The sequence below is a fragment of the Phyllopteryx taeniolatus genome, chromosome 15 (assembly GCF_024500385.1).
Source record: "Phyllopteryx taeniolatus isolate TA_2022b chromosome 15, UOR_Ptae_1.2, whole genome shotgun sequence".
Taxonomy (NCBI): Eukaryota; Metazoa; Chordata; class Actinopteri; order Syngnathiformes; family Syngnathidae; genus Phyllopteryx; species Phyllopteryx taeniolatus.
In genome coordinates, this window is record NC_084516.1 from 16,108,103 (window position 1) to 16,128,534 (window position 20,432).

Consider the following 20,432-nt stretch of genomic DNA (forward strand, 5'->3'; position numbering starts at 1 on the left):
CCAAACAGGTGTTTGATGAGCATTCCTCAACTTTCTCAGTCTTTTTTCCCACCTGTCCCAGCTTTTTTGGAACGTGTTGCAGCCATAAAATGATAAGTTAATGATTATTTGCTAAAAACAATAAAGTTTCTCAGTTTGAACATTAAATATCTTGTCTTTTTAGTGAATTAAATTTAATATAGGTTCAACATGAGTTGCAAATCATTGTATTGTGTTTTTATTTATGTTTACCATAACGTCCCAACTTTATTGGAATTGGAGATGGATAGAGGAAATTATTAAACACACTGGAATACACTGGCAACAAATTGCAAACTGCAGTAGTAGTTGGAAACGTGAAGAAGAGGCCTTCATCCTGCAGTAGATAAAATGCCTGATGACACACACACACACACACACACACACACACAATAAATACTTCTTACAGTACCTGGTTTTGTTGGGCTGGCGAAGGATCCAAAGCCCTGGGAAGCAACAGTCCCCGCACCAGAACTGAAGGTCCCGCTGGGTTTCTGTTCCCCAAAGGAGGCCTGTCCAAATCCCATTGGTTTGGCTACAGTACTACCAAAGAGACTGGGGGTACCTGCGGAAAAACAATTTAACTTTCAAGGTGTCCTACTAATGGGGCAGTGCCTCACACAGAGCTACCAACCCACAAAAATTCACCTCCTGAACAATTTGTCCAAATTTGTCTGAATTTCCATATTTTCAAAATTTTGTCAAGAATATTACGGTGGGACAGTCATAATCGTTAATCAACTAAGGCTTCAATGTTTGTCATTTTAATGTCTGTATTACATCAACCTTCTCATGGTGGACGCACTTGCAGCCTGAATCAAAGTACCAGTCTATGAGATTTCGACGTGCCATCATCAAAAATATATCTATGGATTAAATCGCTTTTGCCAATTCTTTTTTCAACAACGCTAACAAAAAAAAAAGAAAAAAAGTCCATTACATCACATTAATAAGATCTCAAATGTCAAAATTAAAACCATTACTACTACAACTGCACTATTTTGTAAACTAATACCATTGCTGATAGATTGAATTGGATAATTTATATATGGACAATAGTGTTGGTTTCCATTTTGTGCAATGTACTTCTTGTACATCTTCTCTTGCATGCTATTTATATTACATATTTATATTTCCTATATCCCCAATTGCTGCTGAAACAATGCAATTTCCCCCATTGTGGGACGAATAAAGGTTATCTTATATTACAAATATTTATTATTGTTATTAATAATAATATATACCTTTAACCTGCCCACATTCTGAATTGACGTGTGCAGTGACGTACTAAGACGCCCTGTGTAGACGTCCTGTTATTTATTGTTCAAAATTGGTTACTCTCCACGAAAATGTGGTTCCACCCAGACCTATGTGATAAGTGTGCTGTATCACCAAATCACTTATTTCGATGTTTTGCGACTGCATATAACAATAGCTTAGTAATTAGCATGGCTTTGACATAGTCCACACTGATCCACTGCTCGTCCTGGCTACCACGGAGGCAATGATTAGTGACTTAAAATGTGTTGACACTGGATGCAAAGAGAACTTTTGTCTCCGTGGCTTTGCAGCGGGGGGGGGGGTAATAAAATAGTGTGCACCAAGCAGCTGTTCAATGTGGTCGCGCCGGTAATGTCAGGCGCAGGATTTTTTTTTGTCCCAATATCCGGCACAATCAGTTTTACAGCCGTAAATTCCGTTCCGTGTAACATTTGACAGCACTGGTCATACCAGTCTGAGTAGGTTGCCCAAACCCTCCAGGGGAAGCAGTCAGACCAAATGGATTCTTGTTGGCGGCGTCTTCACTCGGCTTGCCTCCCAGGCCGCTGAAGAGGCTGCCGCCTGGTGAACCTGCTGCACTGGTGGCGTTGGAACCGAACAGACCTCCGCTCGACGGCTGCTGCAGCTGAGAGAGAAGTCATACTCACTGTGCAGTTCGAAAAATATGGTTCTTGAAAGACAGAAAAAAATGATACCCTTCCAAATACACTCCCCGTGTTGGCTTGCTGGCCAAACCCAGATGAAGGAGAGGATCCAAAACCTGTAGGTCAGAAACTTTTTTTTAAGTTGATCAAAGAACACCTTTATTTATGCCCAACACAGCAACAAGATAATTACAGCAGAAATGAACAGGCCTTTGCAGCCTCATTTTCATGGTGAAGCCGCCAAATGATCAGACTTTTACAACATTCCACTCAGTTCAGCTGACATGTGCAAAAAAGCTTCACGCCAATCTGTCTACTCTACCTGCTTCTGATTTGGCTCCTTTTGGTCAAATTACCTCATAGGATTTCGTGCGCTGGAATTCACCCAAAATGCTCACTTGCTGTATACTTGCAGGTATGGTTTCTTTAAATTCGTCAGTAGAGATCAGTGAAACTGGTGTTGGAGAATGGGGTTTTTTTTTGTTTTGAAGAACTTTTCGAGAATCCTCAAAATGATCATAAAATTTTGACGCAGTGCTCTACCCACGTGCGATCCCGTAGGCAAATATGTTTTGTGTCCCCCACCTGTCAACAATACCTGCTTCTGATTGGGGCCTATTCTATAGTAGGAATTTGTCAAAATATGCTTGAAGTAAGCAAGCTTAAAAACAAAATGGCCCACAAAAAGGCAATTAATTTATTGACATAACAATAAAACAGCGATTCCAAGAGGACCTTTACAGTGCCTGGTGCTCAGGCCCCAACTTAAACTGCGAGCAGCGAGGAACTTGACCTCGAACTCCCTTTTTCTTGGCGAATCCTCCAAATTATCGTCAAACTTTAATGCCATGCTCGTTCCACATTAGATAGCGTATGCAAATAAGCTTTCAAATGTATCATTACCCAAATGTCAAGGAAACCTTTGATTGAGGCTCATTTGCCCGAATTTCCTAGTAGTTTAAAGCACAAACACTGAAATTTGCTCAAAATGTCAGACTTACTGTACAATTTTGGGCATGGGAACCTTCAGACTTTTTTGGGCCTGCTGTTTTTTTAAGACATGTCCAACCAATTTGTTGATCAGTGAAACTGGTGTTGGGGGTAACTTTTTTAATGACTGCGCTTCTGAGTGAGTTTGTGGTGGTTGTGTTAGAGAAACCCCAAATACATTTTCCATGGAATGTAGTAGGCATGTGCAAAAATTGGTTTGTTTGTTTCGGGGTATGCTGATGCCCTTAAAAAGCCAGTCAATTTAATGGAATAATAATACAGCAATTTTAAGAGGCCCTAACAAAATCAGAGAGAGAGACTAAACCTACCTGATGGCTGACCAAAGCTGAATCCTGTAGAGGAGGATGTGGTGGTGTTGCTCCCAAATAGAGACCCTTGTCCAAACGTGGAGCTCTGTCCGAATGCGGAGGTGGTGCTCTGTCCAAACAGTCCGGTGCCAGTGCTGCTGGATGTGTTGGCATTTGTGCTCGTGCCGAAAGAAAAGGAACTGGCGTTGCTCGGTGTGGATGCTCCGAAAAGACTGCCTCCTCCGGTGGTGGCGGCACTGGTGCTTGCGCCGAATGCGGACTGTCCAAAGGAGAAGCCACCGGCCGTTGCTGTGTTGCTGGTGGGCTGGCCAAAGGCGCTCGGTTGACCGAAAACTGACTTGCCGAATCCGCCTGCAGTTGATGTGCCGAAGGTGGACGAGCCAAACGCTGAGGGGGCTGTGGAGACCGCAGGGGTTGCGGCAGGTTGTCCGAACACAGTGGCAACACTGGTGGTAGAAGCGACTGAAAAAGCGGGGTTGCCATCCGTGACGGTGCCGGCAGAGGGGGCAGCACTCGCGGTGTCAGCCGCCGTGGGGACAGCAGCCTCAGGGGCAGCAGTCGCGTTTACGGCTGCAGTCACAGCGGGAGAGCTCCTATCACTCGTCGTGGGCTGAGTGAAAATGGACCCGGGCTTCTCAGGAGTGGACACCTGGAATGCCGCTGGGGCTACTTGGGAGACGGGAACCACAGGGGCAACCGATGTGACACTCAGGTTAGCGTCTGCCACGATGACTGCTGGAGCCGGTGGGGTTGCCTCCGCTGCTGAGACTGAAGCGGGAACATCCGGAACAGCATCAGGCTCTTTAATGGCGGGCGCATCTGGTGAAGGCTTGGGTGTTTCTAACGGTGTGACACCCATGACAGAAGGCTCTGGAGAAGAGCTTTTTTCAGGCGGCGATGGGAGATCTGAAGGTTGCAGGACTGGTTTGAGGTCTTCCGTTGGTTCGGCGGCCGCAAGGAGGCTGCTGAAAGATGTCTGCATCCCCGAGGCAGGGGTGTTGGACGCGCTCACGCAGAAGGTCAGCTTGGGGGTGGTCTCTGGAGGTTTGAACAAACTACTAGACTTGGATAAGTCGGTTTCAAGAGAGTCTCCAGCGGAGTTTCGATCGCCGCCAAAACTGAACTGCACCGTTCCTTTGCCAATTCCAGTCCCTCCAAATGTGAAAGCGCTGTTTGCAGGGGTCGATTTGGCAGGGGAATCTTTAGCGTCTTCTCCTTGACCAACACGTAGCCCGGAGAAACTGCCTAAAGTTTCTCCTGCGGTTGTTTTAGGGGGCTGAGGTTGTATCCTGGCAGAAGCTATTGTAGAAACGGGTATGGGGGTTTCCGTTGATGGAGGCTGTGTGGCCGACGCAGCAGCAGTTAGGGCAGCCGAGGAGGACTTTGATGGCTCCTCTACGGTCTGACCAAATATCATCTTGCCATTTCCAACAAAGGAGAACTCACTCATATCCTTCACTAAAGAAACAAGGAATATAAAACAGGACGTTATGGAAAATTTACTTTTTACTTGTTTGTATACAAACATTTGGTCTTCTGAAAGTCATGTTGTCATGATGCCAAAACTCTGACTTGGTCACTGTACGAACAGATATCCTGTCGCATCGGTTTATTGTTCCCAACCCTAATTTTAATACCAGCACACTGTGCAAACCCTACCATGGAGTGCCTGCCCACCCATCGAGAGTGACATTAAAAAAACAAGTACATTTTTGTTCGCTGCCTTTCTCTGAAAAAGTGAGCATTTCTGAATTTTGACTAATTGCGACATCAGAAACCATCAAATTTACAAAAAACCTTTCTGAATTTTGACTAATTGTGACATCAGAAACCATCAAATTTACAAAAAACCCGCCCCTACAGTGAGGTTCGACACTCATGCAGCTAGACTTCGTAAAGATTTGCCATTGAAAAAGTAAGCAGAGATGCATTGAGTTTTGTTGGCTGCACAGATGAGACGGCATAAGCCGCTGTTCGGCGAAGTTGTCAACATGGGGGACGGGGTATTTGTGGATGGCCAATGTCTTCTGCGTGATCCACATGCACGGATCCGCACACAAGTTCAAGTGTCATTTGGCGCCTTGGTAATTAAGTGCTGCCTCCACACATAAAACTACAACATGCTTGGGGCTCAACAAGTAGCCACCTCTTCGATCCATCTCTCGTTGGCATGACAACAGAATCCATACTCTGCAGAATCTCTACTGCAGGGCGAATTGCATGTGTAAGGCCCGCTCACTCAAAACAAGCATATTTCAGTCAAGCTGTTAAAAGTGGATATTAATTGTGCTATAATTCTTGATCCTTGAGGTATTTCGATGACAGACACGTTATTAAGACACCTTGGAAATGTTTGAAATTGTGGGGGGAAAAAAAAAGCATAATATGTCTTCTATAACACATGAAGCTCTTTACCTGGTGGTATTCCAGCTGCTGGAGTGACTGATGAAAAACTGAAGCTTGATGGGCTGGAAAAGAAAAACAATTGTTAGAATCATAAATTAGCCTCCAAGGGAAATTATATTTTACTGTTTTACTTTGATACCCAGAATACTTATTTCGGAAAAAGACGCACACAAAAAAAAAAAGTCTCAAATCATATGTATAGACAGGGCTCTACCATATAAACAGGGCTCTACACTAACTTTTGCACTGGTCGCACTTTTTCCAGTTGGTCAGACCAGTACATGATTTGGCCGCACCCATTTTTGGGAAGGTACAGCATGACCATGCATGATATATATGTGTGTGTGTGTGTGTGTGTGTGAGTGAATTTATACAGAGGTGGGTAGTCACTCGCTCATTTACTTAAGTAGGATTTTGGATGAATTGTACTTGTCAAAGTAGTTTTAATACGGCACACTTTTACTTTTACTCGAGTATTTATGTTAAAAAGAAACGGTACTTTTAATCCGTTACAATAATCTAAATTCCGCTGGCTACTTCTATTTAACAATTATTGCGTATTTAGCAACTATTTCGTGCGCGACTTATCTGTTTAGACTACTTTGACTTCCGCACTGGGCGCTGTTGGCTCCAATCCAATTTGAGCGCGAGTGATGTTTGAGTCGAGTTCACCAATCAAACTACACAATGAAGTCACATGACCGCACACACCATCTTCTAGAGGGCTTCCCTGGCATTGGTACGAACACTACATAAGCCAGCCCTAATCGATGTGCCTATGTGGCGACCATGTTGGGAAGGTCGTCGTTGCCATTGAAGGCAAGGGCGCGCGACTCGTGTTTACATTTATACGAAGAAAAACAAAAGCGTTCATTTGTCTGGCACTGTCTGCCCAAACGTGGATATTTCAGCCCACTTCTAACTTGAGAAAACACCTTCTGGTAAATTGCAGAGGTTTTGTAATTTTGGCTGTGCATATTATCCCACATTAGCCCTATTTTATCACAAGTGTAAAACATGGATTTCTTGGGGTACGTGCTAATCTCGCTCACACGTGCACACACGTACGTACGTACGTGTACACACACACACACACACACACACACACACACACACATCAGTGTAAATTGCTTCTTAATTTTAAGTTGAGCACACACCTCTTGTTTTACAGTGTGGGGAGTGAGACACGGTGACGGTGTGTACAATTTCCACTGAGATTTGTAAAGCTTGCGATATGTAAGGCCACAGTTGCGTGATTCCAGCGCTTCTCACCCTTACAAACGTACAAAAAAACATAACTGTACAGGTAGTGTTATGTGAGAAGCAGATAACGTGAGTTTCATGTCGGGCTTGTAAGATTGGTCTGCCTTGCAGAGTTGGACATCTGGGTTCAGGAAGGTGTGGCTAAAAAGTGGGGGGGATGGATCAATGACATTATGAATCAGAGTGGGTAACAGTGCTATCTGCGCTCTTGTCAGCGACACCTCCTCGCCCGACGATGGAAGGGACCTTCCGCGAGCACCGACTCTCCAGCTCGCGACTGCTCCAGCACGTGAGGCTTGCTCGCGTCATGCTGAGGGAGCTGAATGCGCGCGTGTGCGCACGTTCGCCGTTCATAATAACGTGACGACGCTCTATCTACATTATCTTCAGAAAGGACAGCGTGTAGGTGGAGGAGACTGACCAAAGCAGTGAAAAAGATGGCAACTTTCAACCACCATGTCTTTATATAGTGAGACTGTGTTCAAGGAGCATTAAAACATGCACTCGCAAAATCTTTACTTGCACACACTGAAAAAAGGGTCGCATATGCGACCATTTTGGATGCAGTCTCGAGCCCTGATAAATATAAAATAGCTATTTAACGATAAATCCTTTAAAACAAATTTTATTGTATATATTTTAAATAGAAATATTAGATTGTAATATTTTTATTCCCGAGAGGACTTACGTTGAAGTGAAGGAGAAACCTTTGCTGATATTCAACTCAGCTGAGCTAGTAGGAGCAACGGCTGTGTCAGCTTTGGTAAACTGACCTGAAAAAAAATAAAATAAAATAAAATGTTATCATCCCAATGTGGCATTACAATATAAGGTCAGTACTTATCGAGAATTGTCGTCCTGTCCATTTGCAACAAAAACAGGAAATACAAATACAAAATTGCACATTTATGTGCAGTCTGGACTCACCAAACATGAAGTTCGCTTGTGGAGCGCTTGTGCTTTCCATGGTTGGCTTTTGCACACCAATGACTGGATTCTGCAGAACAATGTTTTACCAATGACATTGAAGAATATGGTGGATTGCTTTGGTTACATATACCTTTCTTTAAATATGTGGCCAGAGCCTTAAAAGTTATCCCCCAATAAATGATAAGAGATTTGCTTTTTATAACATTGCTCTGTCACCACTAAAGGGCCTAAAATAATGTATTGAAGCACATCAAAGTTTGATGGTGATGGTTAATTATAATTATGTTGTGTGTTTCCTAAAAAAATAAATGGAATAGACGCCGTAAGTCGCCTGGTGCCTCCACTTACAGTGGGTACACAAAGTATTCAGAGCCCCTTAAATTTGTCACTCTTTATTGTTGTATTGCAGCCATTTGCTAAAATCATTTAAGTTCATTTTTTCCCTCATTAACGTACACACACAGCACCCCATATTGATGGAAAAAACAGAATTGTTTAAATCTTTCCAGATTTATTAAAAAAGAAAAACTGAAATATCACACAGTCATAAGTATTCAGACCCTTTGCTGTGACACTCTTATTTAACTCGGGTGCTGTCCATTTCTTCTGATCATCCTTGAGATGGTTCTACACCTTTATTGGAGTCCATCTGTTTTTGATTATACTGATTGGACTTGATAAGGAAAACAACACACCTGTCTATATAAGACCTAACAGCTCACAGTGCATGTCAGAGCAAATGAGAATCATGAGGTCAAAGGAACTGCCTGAAGAGCTCAGAACACAGAATTGTGGCAAAGCACAGATCTGGCCAAGGTTACAAAAAAAATTCTGCTGCACTTAAGGGACCCAAGAGCACAGTAGCCTCCATAATCCTTAATTGGAAGATAGTTTGGGACGACCAGAACCCTTCCCAGAGCTGGCCGTCTGGCCAAACTGAGCAATCGGGGGAGAAGAGCTTTGGTGAGAGAGGTAAAGAAGAACCCAAAGATCACTGTGGCTGAGCTCCAGAGATGCAGTCGGGAGATGGGAGAAGGTTCTAGAAAGTCAACCATTACTGCAGCCCTCCACCAGTCGGGCCTTTATGGCAGAGTGGCCCGACGGAAGCCTCTCCTCAGTGCAAGACACATGAAACCCTGCATGGAGTTTGCTAAAAAAAACACCTGAAGCACTCCAAGATGGTGAGAAATAAGACTCTCTGGTCTGATGAGACCAAGATAGATCTTTTTGGCCTTAATTCTAAGCGGTATGTGTGGAGAAAACCAGGCACTGCTCATCACCTGTCCAATACAGTCCCAACAGTGACGCATGGTGGTGGCAGCATCATGCTGTTGGGGGTGTTTTTCAGCTGCAGGGACAGGACGACTGGTTGTGATCGAAGGAAAGATGAATGCGGCCAAGTACAGGGATACCCTGGACGAAAACCTTCTCCAGAGTGCTCAGGACCTCAGACTGGGCCGAAGGTTCAACTTCCAACGAGACAATGACCCTAAGCACACAGCTAAAATAACGAAGGAGTGGCTTCAGAACAACTCTGGGACCGTTCTTGAATGGCCCATCTAGAGCCCTGAATTAAACCCAATTGAGCATCTCGAGAGATACCTGAAAATGGCTGTCCACCAACGTTCACCATCGAACCTGACAGAACTGGAGAGGATCTGCAAGGAGGAATGGCAGAGGATCCCCAAATCCAGGTATGAAAATCTTGTTGCATTATTCCCAAAAATACTCATGGCTGTATTAGCTCAAAAGGGTGCTTCTACTAAATACTAAGCAAAGGGTCTGAATACTTATGGCTGTGTGATATTTCAGTTTTTTGTTTTTTTTATTTAGAAATCTACAACAATTTCAACAATTGTTTTTTTTCTGTCAATATGGGGTGTACATTAATGAAGAAAATGAATGAAATGATTTTAGCAAATGACTGCAATAGAACAGAGTGAAAAAAATTAAGGGGGTCTGAATACTTTACGTACCCACTGTAAATAAACGAGGCCCCCCACTACCTTAAAAAAAAAAAAAAAAAAAGAGACATTAAGTTCAACCTTTTTCACTAACCAAACAGCAACACAAAACCATGAAAACAGTATCTCTGATGGCATGGAAGCTGACCACATATTGCAAACGAGTTCCTTGCGCAATTGTAAAGGTTCTATGTGGACCATTTAACAACAATTAGCGTGACGTGACTCGACAGTGTTGCAGGCATCCATGTGCATGTTGGGTGGGTGGGGTGTGGGGGCTGCAAGACTTGTTAGTTCCACTGGACAAATTGTAATACACTGATGATATTGTTTAATTTTAATCAATAAATGTTGTACATAAAGGCCTCCCCCATCTGCAGTTGAGTAAATAAACACCCTGGGCCACTATTCTAATTGTTTTTTCTCACTCGTTTGGGCAGGATGGATGCAGTTGGAGCAGGAACCTGCAGGGGCACAGCTGCTGGGTCTGTTGTTGATGAACTGCAAAAGAGAACAGAAAAGGCACATGTAAGAGTTTTTCTATGTGAACAATTACACTCCTGGTCTGTCTGGTCTACCAAAAGCTATCTTTAAGCGACTGTCAATGGAGGTTTTGGGCCAAAAGACTTGGTTGCGGTAAAACGGACAAAAAGCCAAGGTCAATTAAGTGCTTTTGCTTCTCCACTATACATTCAGGTCTATAAATATTGGGATATTGATGCAATGCTCATCTTTTGGGCACTTTTTGTTAGAATTTTAAAACAAAGTTGTCTAGTGTGTGTGTGTGTGTGTGTATGTGCCGTACACACACAGTGTATGAAGTGCTGCTTCCACAAGTGAAAATGGTTTTATTGCCTTTACGGGCACTCGCTTTATTTCTTCATATTACGAGAAAAAAGTTGTAATTTTGCAACAAGATTTTTGACAGTCGCAACTTTTTTTCTTCATGAGAAGTTTCCATTTTATCAGAATAAAATGGTTTTAGGACAAGAAAAAGGCAGTCATTTTAGGAGAACAAAGTTGTGTTTTACAATAGTTGAGGTAAAAGGTATAAAAACGTATATAAAAGGTTATCGCAATGCTACGAGAAAAAGATGTAATTTTATGAGAAGTTGCAATATCACCAAAAGATAGTTGAAATATGAAAAAAATTAATTTGAAAAAAGTGGTACTGCAGTAATCCCTCGCATATTCGCAAGTTCAATATTCACAAATTCACCTACTTGCGGTTTTGCGGAACCTATCCCGAGCTATTTGCTGAAAAACTCTTGGTGGAAACCTTTGGCTGCCAAAGCACTATCTAATCGGAAAGTTGTAAACTGGTGACAGGGAAGCATGTTGAAGTGATAGATCTAGACTGAGAAAAGACCTTTGTCTGTCAGGGAGGAGCCAAGCCTAGCCTGGGTTGTTAGCGGAAGAAATTATGAGAACATTTAAATCACTTCATCTGTATGCCATTTCTTTTTAAGGGTAATGCTGTAAAATGAATTTGAAATGATAAACTGTTTTGGGATTATACTTTGTGGTACATTTACAGTAGGTATAAAATAACGGTTTATAAATATTTTAGGGTTTGTCAATGTTTTTGTATTGCACGAATAAGGTTGTAATTTTACAATAATTGAATTGGTTTTTATATTTAAACATGTAATTCATGAAATATAATTAAGAATGTATACATGTGAATAATGCATAAGTGCAAATAAATACTTTAAAGGTTATTGAAACATACTTAAAACATCAAAAGAAGTTGTTTTTTTTCTATTTTTTGGAAATTTAATCCAATGCCCATCCATCCTTAACCCAATGTCCATATGGAGACGAGTTTTATTAAAACCCTCAACATATTGATGAGTCTTTGGTGAATGTCGTCCTGTAGTACCTCTTTTACCTCCTTTCACTGTGCAAAATAATAATACAAATATGGGAATGCTATCATTACCAAGGTCAAGGCTGAGTGTCTGTTCACCAACAGGCATGCATCCAAATGGATACAAGGCATGATGCAGCGCGATGATTACATCATGTGCTTAAAGTTAACTGAGCAGTGTCTTAGTGTGGTGAGGAGAACATTTGCTTTAAATTCAAATTGCTTGTGTGCAGATCACGTTGAGTGTAAAAGGAGAATACCTGATAGTGGCGAGAGTTGACACAGGAGCCCCTTTGTCCTTCAGCTCCTGGACGTTGACCACTTGGGGTACGGTTTTTAAGGCGGACTCTGTCAAGGAGGTGCTAACGCCTGCAACAAAAACAAATGTTTTAGTTTTGTTTCTTTAAAAAGAGCTCGAAAACAAACATTGAGAAAGTGAGGCTGCCATGAGCCAAGGCTTGTTTTGCATGGAATGCTCTGTCGCCCCCCGGTGACTGGAACAAGCATTGCCACGTTAGTGGATTTAAAGGAGATTTAACGGATAATTATGGAAAACTGAATTTTTCAATTGTTTAAATACAAAGAGTTGGGTGTCTGGAGGGCCTGCCAACCCGTAAAGTGTGAAATTTAGGGGGGGAAAAAAAAAAAAAAAAACAGTGTGTGAGCAGGCACTTCTGCCCCACTATTCTGCAACAAAGGGGCTAATTTACACAATAATCGCTCCCACACAAGTCTCCGCTCATGACTTGGCCGCTAAGACTGCCCGAAGATCCAGAGCCACTTTTAAGACATGGCCGGAGTTTAGCCGGCATTCTATACGAAAGCACTATCATGGGAATATTGTAAAATTGGCCAGTGATGGCTTCAAATAAGTACCATTCATTTGCAGTCTGGACGCTAAGGGGTAAAACATTGCATCAAAGCAAAAAGTTAAGCAGAGCTGGATCAAGGTTTGTTGGATGCAAAGATTTACATTTGCTAACAGCATTAGGTTCTGATGAGCAGCACAAACTTGACTGCTCGGCGACGTTGTGGGGGTTGCAGGGTTCGCGCTGCCCGTTCTCCTCCTCGCCAATGGCTAACTGAAACAGAATGTCCCAAAGCGAATATTGCCCGCTTTTGACATCCTGGTAAATAAAAATTGCCTGAGCGCGCTCATTCATTCACATTCTAGTTTTCCCCCCGCTTCATAAAATGCTTCAATCCGCCGTCCAGCCGCTCCTGGCTAAGCAGTCAGGCTCAATCAGGCTCTTTCCCAGCTGCGGGGAGTGGCACATCGGGGAAGACAAGACCTGATGCCGCTTGGCGCCCAATTGAAGCACGCATATTTATCATCACAACATACGATTGAAGTGTCAATGGTCAACGTGTCCTGCAATTCACTTTAGTTCTCACAGCTAGCTAGCTGCTTTCTTCTTCAATCCACGAGCCGCTAATCCCACTTCGGTTGACATGCCGAGCGGCGGCAGCGGCGCTGGCTCGAAGCAGGACTTTACGTAGCAAGTAAGTCATTTGGGGGCCCACGACATACACAGTCACACCCACTCTCCCTTATGTAATTTAGACGACTTTGTCCTGCTTTTGTAATCTGCTACAATTATCTAACAGCTAAAGTTAGCCTACTAATATTTACCACAAAAGATTTAGAATATCAATATTTATCTTGGTGGATTGGTGGACAACTAGTTAGCACATCTGGCTCACAGTTCTGAGGGCCGAGGTTCAAATCCCGGCCTTGCCTGTGTGGAGTTTGCATGTTTTCCTCGTGCCTGCGTGGGTTTTCTCCGGGTACTCCGCTTTCCTCCCACATCCCAAAAACATGCGGGGCAGGTTGATTGAAGACTCTAAATTGCCCGTATGTGTGAATGTTAGTGCGAATGGTTGTTTGTTTATATGTGCCCTGCGATTGGCTGGCGACCAGTTCAGGGTGTACTCCGCCTCTTGCCCGAAGATAGCTGGGGCAGGCTCCAGCACGCCCGCGACCCTAGTGAGGAGAAGTGGTACAGAAAATGGATGGATGGATATTTATCTTCAACTAAAAAGTTTGAATTTGATCAAATTCTATATAAAGTCCTTAAAATCCTTCTTGATGATTATCGAATAACAAGTGAATCATCTCAACCCTTGTACTTTAATTGATAAGAACATTAATTAACATTTAATATAGTTCACCATTCAAACCTCTTTTATACGCACATCTTAGTGATGAAAACTGTCACTCGACTTTATCTCTATCCTCGGCTGAAACTGACAGCAGTGCGACTGACAACAGCATCATTATACAGCAATACATTTTTACAAGGCATGAAGTTGAATTAAGTCAATATTCTCCTGTGATGAAAAGTTTTTAAAAACTTTTTTTGAACAATAGTAAAATAAAGATTTGTTCTTCACTATTCATCATAACATTTAGGCGTGGCCTACAGGAAAGAGTTGTTTATCTGTTGGCTGTATCCAATGCTGGGTTGGTCATACTATAGAATAATTTATTTCTTGTGTTTAGTGAATAATGCTGAAGATAAACTTCCTCCCGAAATATTGCATGCTAAGTTGCAATCACGCGTAAGAGTATTTTCCCAAACAGTTCGGCCCTAGTCCTGGTTGATGACTAGGTAGTTTTACTTGGGCCCACGTCGTTAAGGCTTCTCGGCTAAGACTCAGTCCCAACCCTCCAACCCTAGGGTTGTGTTTGGTATCCCTGTGCCACATGCAAACAGTACAGTGTATGAAGTTTTGACTCCATGGGTAAAAATGCTTTTGCCTTTATGGGTGCTTGCTTTCCCCCCCCCCCCCCTCTCACACTTTGAGCTCTGTGCAAGTTGCAACACTAATGAAAGCTGGGCATACAGTCGTTCACTTGAACAAGACGAGATCACCCCCTCAAAACAGGCGAGTCTCCGGAAGACAAGAAATAGGGTGTGTAAATAAATAATATATAATTCTTGATCCTTGACATATTTTTAGACACCTTGGAACAGGTTTGAACTGTAAACAAAAAGCACATTAAGCACCTTTTTAGGAGCATTTTACATGCTAGCCTTACCCATCTTCTGATTTGCCATCAGCCTACGGAGGGCAGCCGTGGCAGCGGCCTGCTGGGCTGGGATGGTAACGGGCACGGTCCTCTCGGCAGGCGGTGCACCATGCTTGACTGTCTTGGTGGCAAGGGCTGTGCTCTCAGCGCCACTCAGGTTGATCTTATTGGTGGGAACTGAAATGACAGTCACATAATTAGCATGTTTGAAATCAAACGTGAAGAAAAGAACTATCGTAACACCAAGAGAAGTCAGAAGAAGAAGAAAACTGTAGTTATGAGAATGGGGTAAGGTAAATACTAATAGAAAGTCTGAATTATATGAGAAAAAAAATTATTTTTGAAAAGGGTAGCAGTTTTACAAGAGCAAAATCGTAATATGAGAAAACGAAAAAAATGGATAGTACAAGAAAATAGTTATTTAAAACCCATATTCTCACAAGCCATATTGCAAGAATAAAGCAGTAATTATATAATTGAGATGAGAGAACTTTGTTTTTAATTACAACGTAGTTGTAAGATTCTGAGAAAACGAGTACAGTAGTTTTGATAATTTTACAAGAGTAAAGCTGTGAAGTGACATGAAAAGTGAAATTTAAGTCAATTAAGTTGAAATGTACAAGAAAATGTCTTATTGCCAGAAAATTATTTTACGAGACTCATAATTTCACAAGACTGAAGTCAGAACATTACAAATGAAAAAATATAGGAAGAAGACAGGTGTAATATTATGCAAATTAAGTTGCACTGATTGATTACATGGGGAAAAAAAAGTTTTTTACAACGAAATCATACGACTAGAAAAAGGCATAATTTATGAGTTAAAAATATTACAAAATATAGTAATATTCCAATAAAAAAAATATTTTACAAGAATTACATTGTAACATCACAATAATAATCTGAATTACTGTAAAAAGGCTGCAATTTTAAGGGGATAAAGTTGTATTTGGGTTGTGAGTAAGGTGCAGTGTTACAAAAAATAGTTGGAATAGAGAAAAGTTGTGAGAATTATTTCGTAATATCACAAAAAAGTTGAAATTTTAGAAGTTAAACTAGGAAATAAAAGATTTTATTTTTACAAGAATATAGTTGTAATATAATATTTGACTTACTAGGGCTGGCAAAAGGGCTCAGCCCAAAGCCCATGCCTGGCACTGACTGCATTTTGCTCAAGGGCGTGGACTGGATGGCTCCGAAGCCGGGCTGGATGGAGGGGGTCCTCACCACAGTGGGGTGTCGGGGGTACGAAGGAGGGGCGGCGGCGGCGGCGGCCATAGGTAGGCACTCGGGCTGCAGCTCCTCCTCTTCCTCCTCCTCAACCTCCAAGTGAGGCAGGTGAGGCTCCATGGACTGCGAAAGGGACGAGGTGGAGCTCACGTCATCCAGGTCTTCGTAGTATTTGGGCGACAGGAAGACCGAGCGGGACAGGTTGGCTTGGCGAGAGAAAAGAACATTTAGATGACAAAGTGTGATTTAGCAATAAAGTTGCTTAGTCCATTATTTTTCTAGCCTGAATGAGTACCTGGTGCAGTTGAGCGAACAGGAGGCATGTGCCCCTTGGAGAGGAAGTTACGCAGTTGGGACTGTTTAACTGGCGATATCTTGACTGGATGGGAAACACATTTTGTGGTCTTCCATTGTCCGTAATATACACAAATATGCAGTCATTTTTACCTGGTGATGGGCTTTTGGCTTTAGGAGAGGCGGTGTCTAGCCGGGCCTTCAGCAGGGCATCCCTCAAACTATCAAGCTCGCTTTCCATACTGTCATCAAAATATAACAAAATAGGCATTTATGGCAACAGGCTGAAGGAGACACGCTAACAAAAATCCACCCATTTTCTATAGCACTAATCCTGTTGAGGGCCATGGGGAGCTGGTGCCTATCTCGGCTGACTTTGGGCGAAATGCAGACAACAGACTGGACTGGTCACCAGTCCGTCGCAGGGCACATACAGTGACAGATCACCACTCTCTCTCAAATTCAAACCGTCACTGAGTGGAAACCGAACGTACGCTGCCTGCACCGAAGTAATGCGAATGTACCACTACACCATCCGTGATGTCTAAAGGACTTCTCTCGCTGGCCTCGAGACTAGTTGGCGACCTAAATGGACTGCACTTACATAGCGCTTTTTCTACACTATCACAGTGCCTAAAGCGCTTTACAAAGCCTCACATTCAGCCATTCAGCCACACATTCATACACTAACGGGCGACTGCTGCCACGCAACGCGCTTCCAGGCCCACTGGGACTTGAGTCTCCGCGGGTTGCGGAGACATCTTCGTGATGGAAAATAGCAATATTGCCAAGTAGTAGCGCTGAAATAGAACACTAAGTAAGTCATATTCGATTTCCGCGGAGACGTTTTGGAGACTCCTCAATACAAAACAGAGAGAAAAGGCTCATGAAGTGCATTAATATCACCAAACTCCAAGCAATCATTTCCAAAATGTATATGGACGTTTCTACCTAGGCTCACTTTAATCTCTGAAAATATCAGAAAGATCACGCAATTATTTTGGATTTTACTGAACATTTAAGTGTCTTCCTACAAGTTCGTCGCTTTAATGTCACAAAACTGTAAGTAAATGTTACCAAAATGTATATGGACATCTCTACCTATGCTAATTTCAACCTCTAAAAAATATCAGAATGACTGCCCCATTATTTTGGATTTTACGGAACGTTAAACGGTCTTCCTATACCCTTATATAAAAAATGCTCAATGTTGCTTTAATGTCACAAATCTGCAAGCGATCATTACCAAAATGTATATGGATGTATCTTCCTATGCCCACTTCAACCTCTGAAAATATCAGAATGATAGCCCCGTTATTTTGGATTTTAAAGAACGTTAAAGAGTCTTCCTCATTAGATATATACATATACATGTATACATACACGTATACATATATATACATACACATACGTATACACACATATACATACACATACGTATACACACATATACATACACATACGTATACACATATATACATACACACATATATACAAACACAGTGGGTACGGAAAGTATTCAGACCCCCTTAAGTTTTTCATTGTTATATTGTAGCCATTTGCTAAAATCATTTAAGTTCATTTTTTTCCTCAATGTACATACAGCACCCCATATTGACAGAAAAAAAACGGAATTGTTGACATTTTTATAGATTTATTCAAAAAGAAAAACTGAAATATCACAAGTATTCAGACCCTTTGCTGTGATGGTTCTACCCCTTCATTGGAGTCCAGCTGTGTTTGACTATATTGATTGGACTTGATTACGAAAGCCACACATCTGTCTATATAAGACATTACAGCTCACAGTGCATGTCAGAGCAAATGAGAATCATGGTCAAAGGAACTGCCTGAAGAGCTCAGACAGAGACAGAATTGTGGCAAGGCACATACCTGTTCAAGGTTACAAACAGAATTCTGCTGCACTTAAGGTTCCTAAGAGCACAGTGGCCTCCATAAACCTCAAATGGAAGACATTTGGGACGACCAGAACCCTTCCTAGAGCTGGCCGTCTGGCCAAACCGAGCAATTGGGGGAGAAGAGCCTTGATGAGAGAGGTAAAAAAAAGAACCCAAAGATCACTGTGGCTGAGCTCCAGAGATGCAGTCGGGAGATGGGAGAAAGTTCTAGAAAGTCAACCATCACTGCAGCCCTCCACCAGTCGGGCCTTTATGGCAGAGTGGCCCGACGGAAGCCTCTCCTCAGTGCAAGACACATGAAACCCTGCATGGAGTTTGCTAAAAAAAAAAAACACCTGAAGGACTCCAAGCTGGTGAGAAATAAGATTCTCTGGTCTGATGAGACCAAGATAGAACTTTTTGGCCTTAATTCTCAGCGGTATGTGTGGAGAAAACCAGGCACTGCTCATCACCTGTCTAATACAGTACTAACAGTGAAGCATGGTGGTGGCAGCATCATGCTGTGGGGGGTGTTTTTCAGCTGTAGGTGGTTGAAATCGAAGGAAAGATGAATGCGACCAAGTACAGGGATATGCTGGACGAACACCTTCTCCAGCGCGCCCAGGACCTCAGACTGGGCTGAAGGTTCACCTTCCAACAAGACAATGACCTGAAGCACACAGCTAAAATAACGAAGGAGTGGCTTCCGAACTCTGTGACTGTTCTTGAATGACCAAGCCAGAGCCCTGATTTAAACCCAATGGAGAGACCTGAAAATCCAACCTGACAGAACTGGAGAGGATCTGTAAGGAGGAACGGCAGAGGATCCCCAAATCCAGGTGTGAAGAACTTGCATCATTCCCAAAAAGACTCATGGCTGTCTTAGCTCAAAAGGGTGCTTCTAAATACTGAGCAAAGGGTCTGAATACATATGGCTGTGTGATATTTCAGTTTTTCCTCTTTAATAAATCTGCAAAAATTTTAACAATTCCATTTTTTTCTGTCAATATGGGGTGCTGTGTGTACATTGAGGAAAAAAAGAAAACATATTTTAGCAAATGGCTGCAATACAACAAAGAATAAAACATTTAAGGGGGTCTGAATACTTTCCGTACCGCTCCGAATTTCGCCGAAAGGCGACTGATTTGCATGTATGTAAAAATCAAATTAAGTCATAAAATTTCAATACAAATTCAGGTGTAATGTAAAAGTTGTAACGTAGTTGCACAATTGTAAAAGTTATAAAATTCCTACGTTTCTTTTGTGAAAAAGAGTTAATTTTAAAAGAAATAGGCTGTAAATTTAAGAGGGATAAATTATGTAATAAATACGAGATGTGTATGTACGAGACTAAAGTTGAAATAATTCTAGGATGAAGAAATATAAACTGATTTAAAAAAAATCCTTTCACGCAGAAACGACTTATTTTAACAAAATGGTTATATTACAATTATAAAATGAGGAACATGAGCCGTCACATTCAGAGAAAATATAATCTAATTTTGCATGAATCAAGTCGTCATTTTAAAAGAAAAAAGGTGTCATTTTATGAGAATACATACATAATTTCTGAGACCAAAGTCAAATTATCACAGGAATAAAGTAATAACTTCAATATAAAAAAGAAAATCATAATTTTATGCTTAAAAAAAATCCATAACTTTACATGGAAACCTGACTTAAAAAAGCAGTTGTAACATTACAATAATAAAAAGGTCCAATATTCCGAGCTGTAATATTTAGATAAAATACAATGTGATTTTGTGAGTCCCAATTCCCCCAATTTTATTACATTTTGATTTTGATTTCACACTTTTAAGAAAAAGTTCAATTTAACAAGAACCAAGACGCTATATTACAACAAAAGGTGTAATAGTCAGAGAATTTTCCGTTTTATTTTGCACAGAAATAGTTATACCAAGATGAAAAGGGTAGCAATTTTAAGAGGATTTTCTTCCCCCCAACAAGACTAATGTCAGAATATTAGAAGAAAATCTGTTGTACATTAAATGAATGCCTTTTTTGTACAGGCACTGTTTGATGCAAAATTCGGATATTTTGCGTCAGGCACCTTGTTGGGCACCTAAAGGGCACTTTTGGGCATTATTTTACATCAGCTATCTTTTGTTGGGCAGCTAAGGGGTCCTAAAAAAAAAGACGTTCATTCCATTTGCCGCTGTTCGCGGGATTATTAGTTGTAGTTATTACAGAGTTATTTTTTAAATCGAAGCCTGTCGAAAGTTTTTGAGGAATATATAACACAAGAATATACTAGACAGTA

General features: G+C 41.7%; 1 protein-coding gene across 5 annotated transcripts in view; it reads right to left on the reverse strand.

Annotated features, from left to right (window-relative positions):
- nup214 (nucleoporin 214) overlaps positions 1–20,432 on the reverse strand; it is a 47,795-nt gene that overhangs the window by 7,845 nt on the left and 19,518 nt on the right. For 4 of the 5 annotated variants that reach the window (XM_061799384.1, XM_061799385.1, XM_061799383.1 and 1 more), the window contains 13 exons: positions 16,407–16,495; positions 16,255–16,338; positions 15,845–16,165; positions 14,739–14,906; positions 11,956–12,064; positions 10,254–10,326; positions 7,859–7,928; positions 7,620–7,704; positions 5,678–5,730; positions 3,263–4,720; positions 1,995–2,059; positions 1,750–1,924; positions 431–583 (listed from right to left, as the gene is read on the reverse strand). In XM_061799384.1, coding sequence (XP_061655368.1) covers positions 431–583; positions 1,750–1,924; positions 1,995–2,059; positions 3,263–4,720; positions 5,678–5,730; positions 7,620–7,704; positions 7,859–7,928; positions 10,254–10,326; positions 11,956–12,064; positions 14,739–14,906; positions 15,845–16,165; positions 16,255–16,338; positions 16,407–16,495 — 2,903 coding nt within the window. Of the gene's footprint in view, positions 1–430; positions 584–1,749; positions 1,925–1,994; positions 2,060–3,262; positions 4,721–5,677; positions 5,731–7,619; positions 7,705–7,858; positions 7,929–10,253; positions 10,327–11,955; positions 12,065–14,738; positions 14,907–15,844; positions 16,166–16,254; positions 16,339–16,406; positions 16,496–20,432 lie in introns of those variants that run through there. The other variant, XR_009792075.1, reaches the window with a different exon arrangement.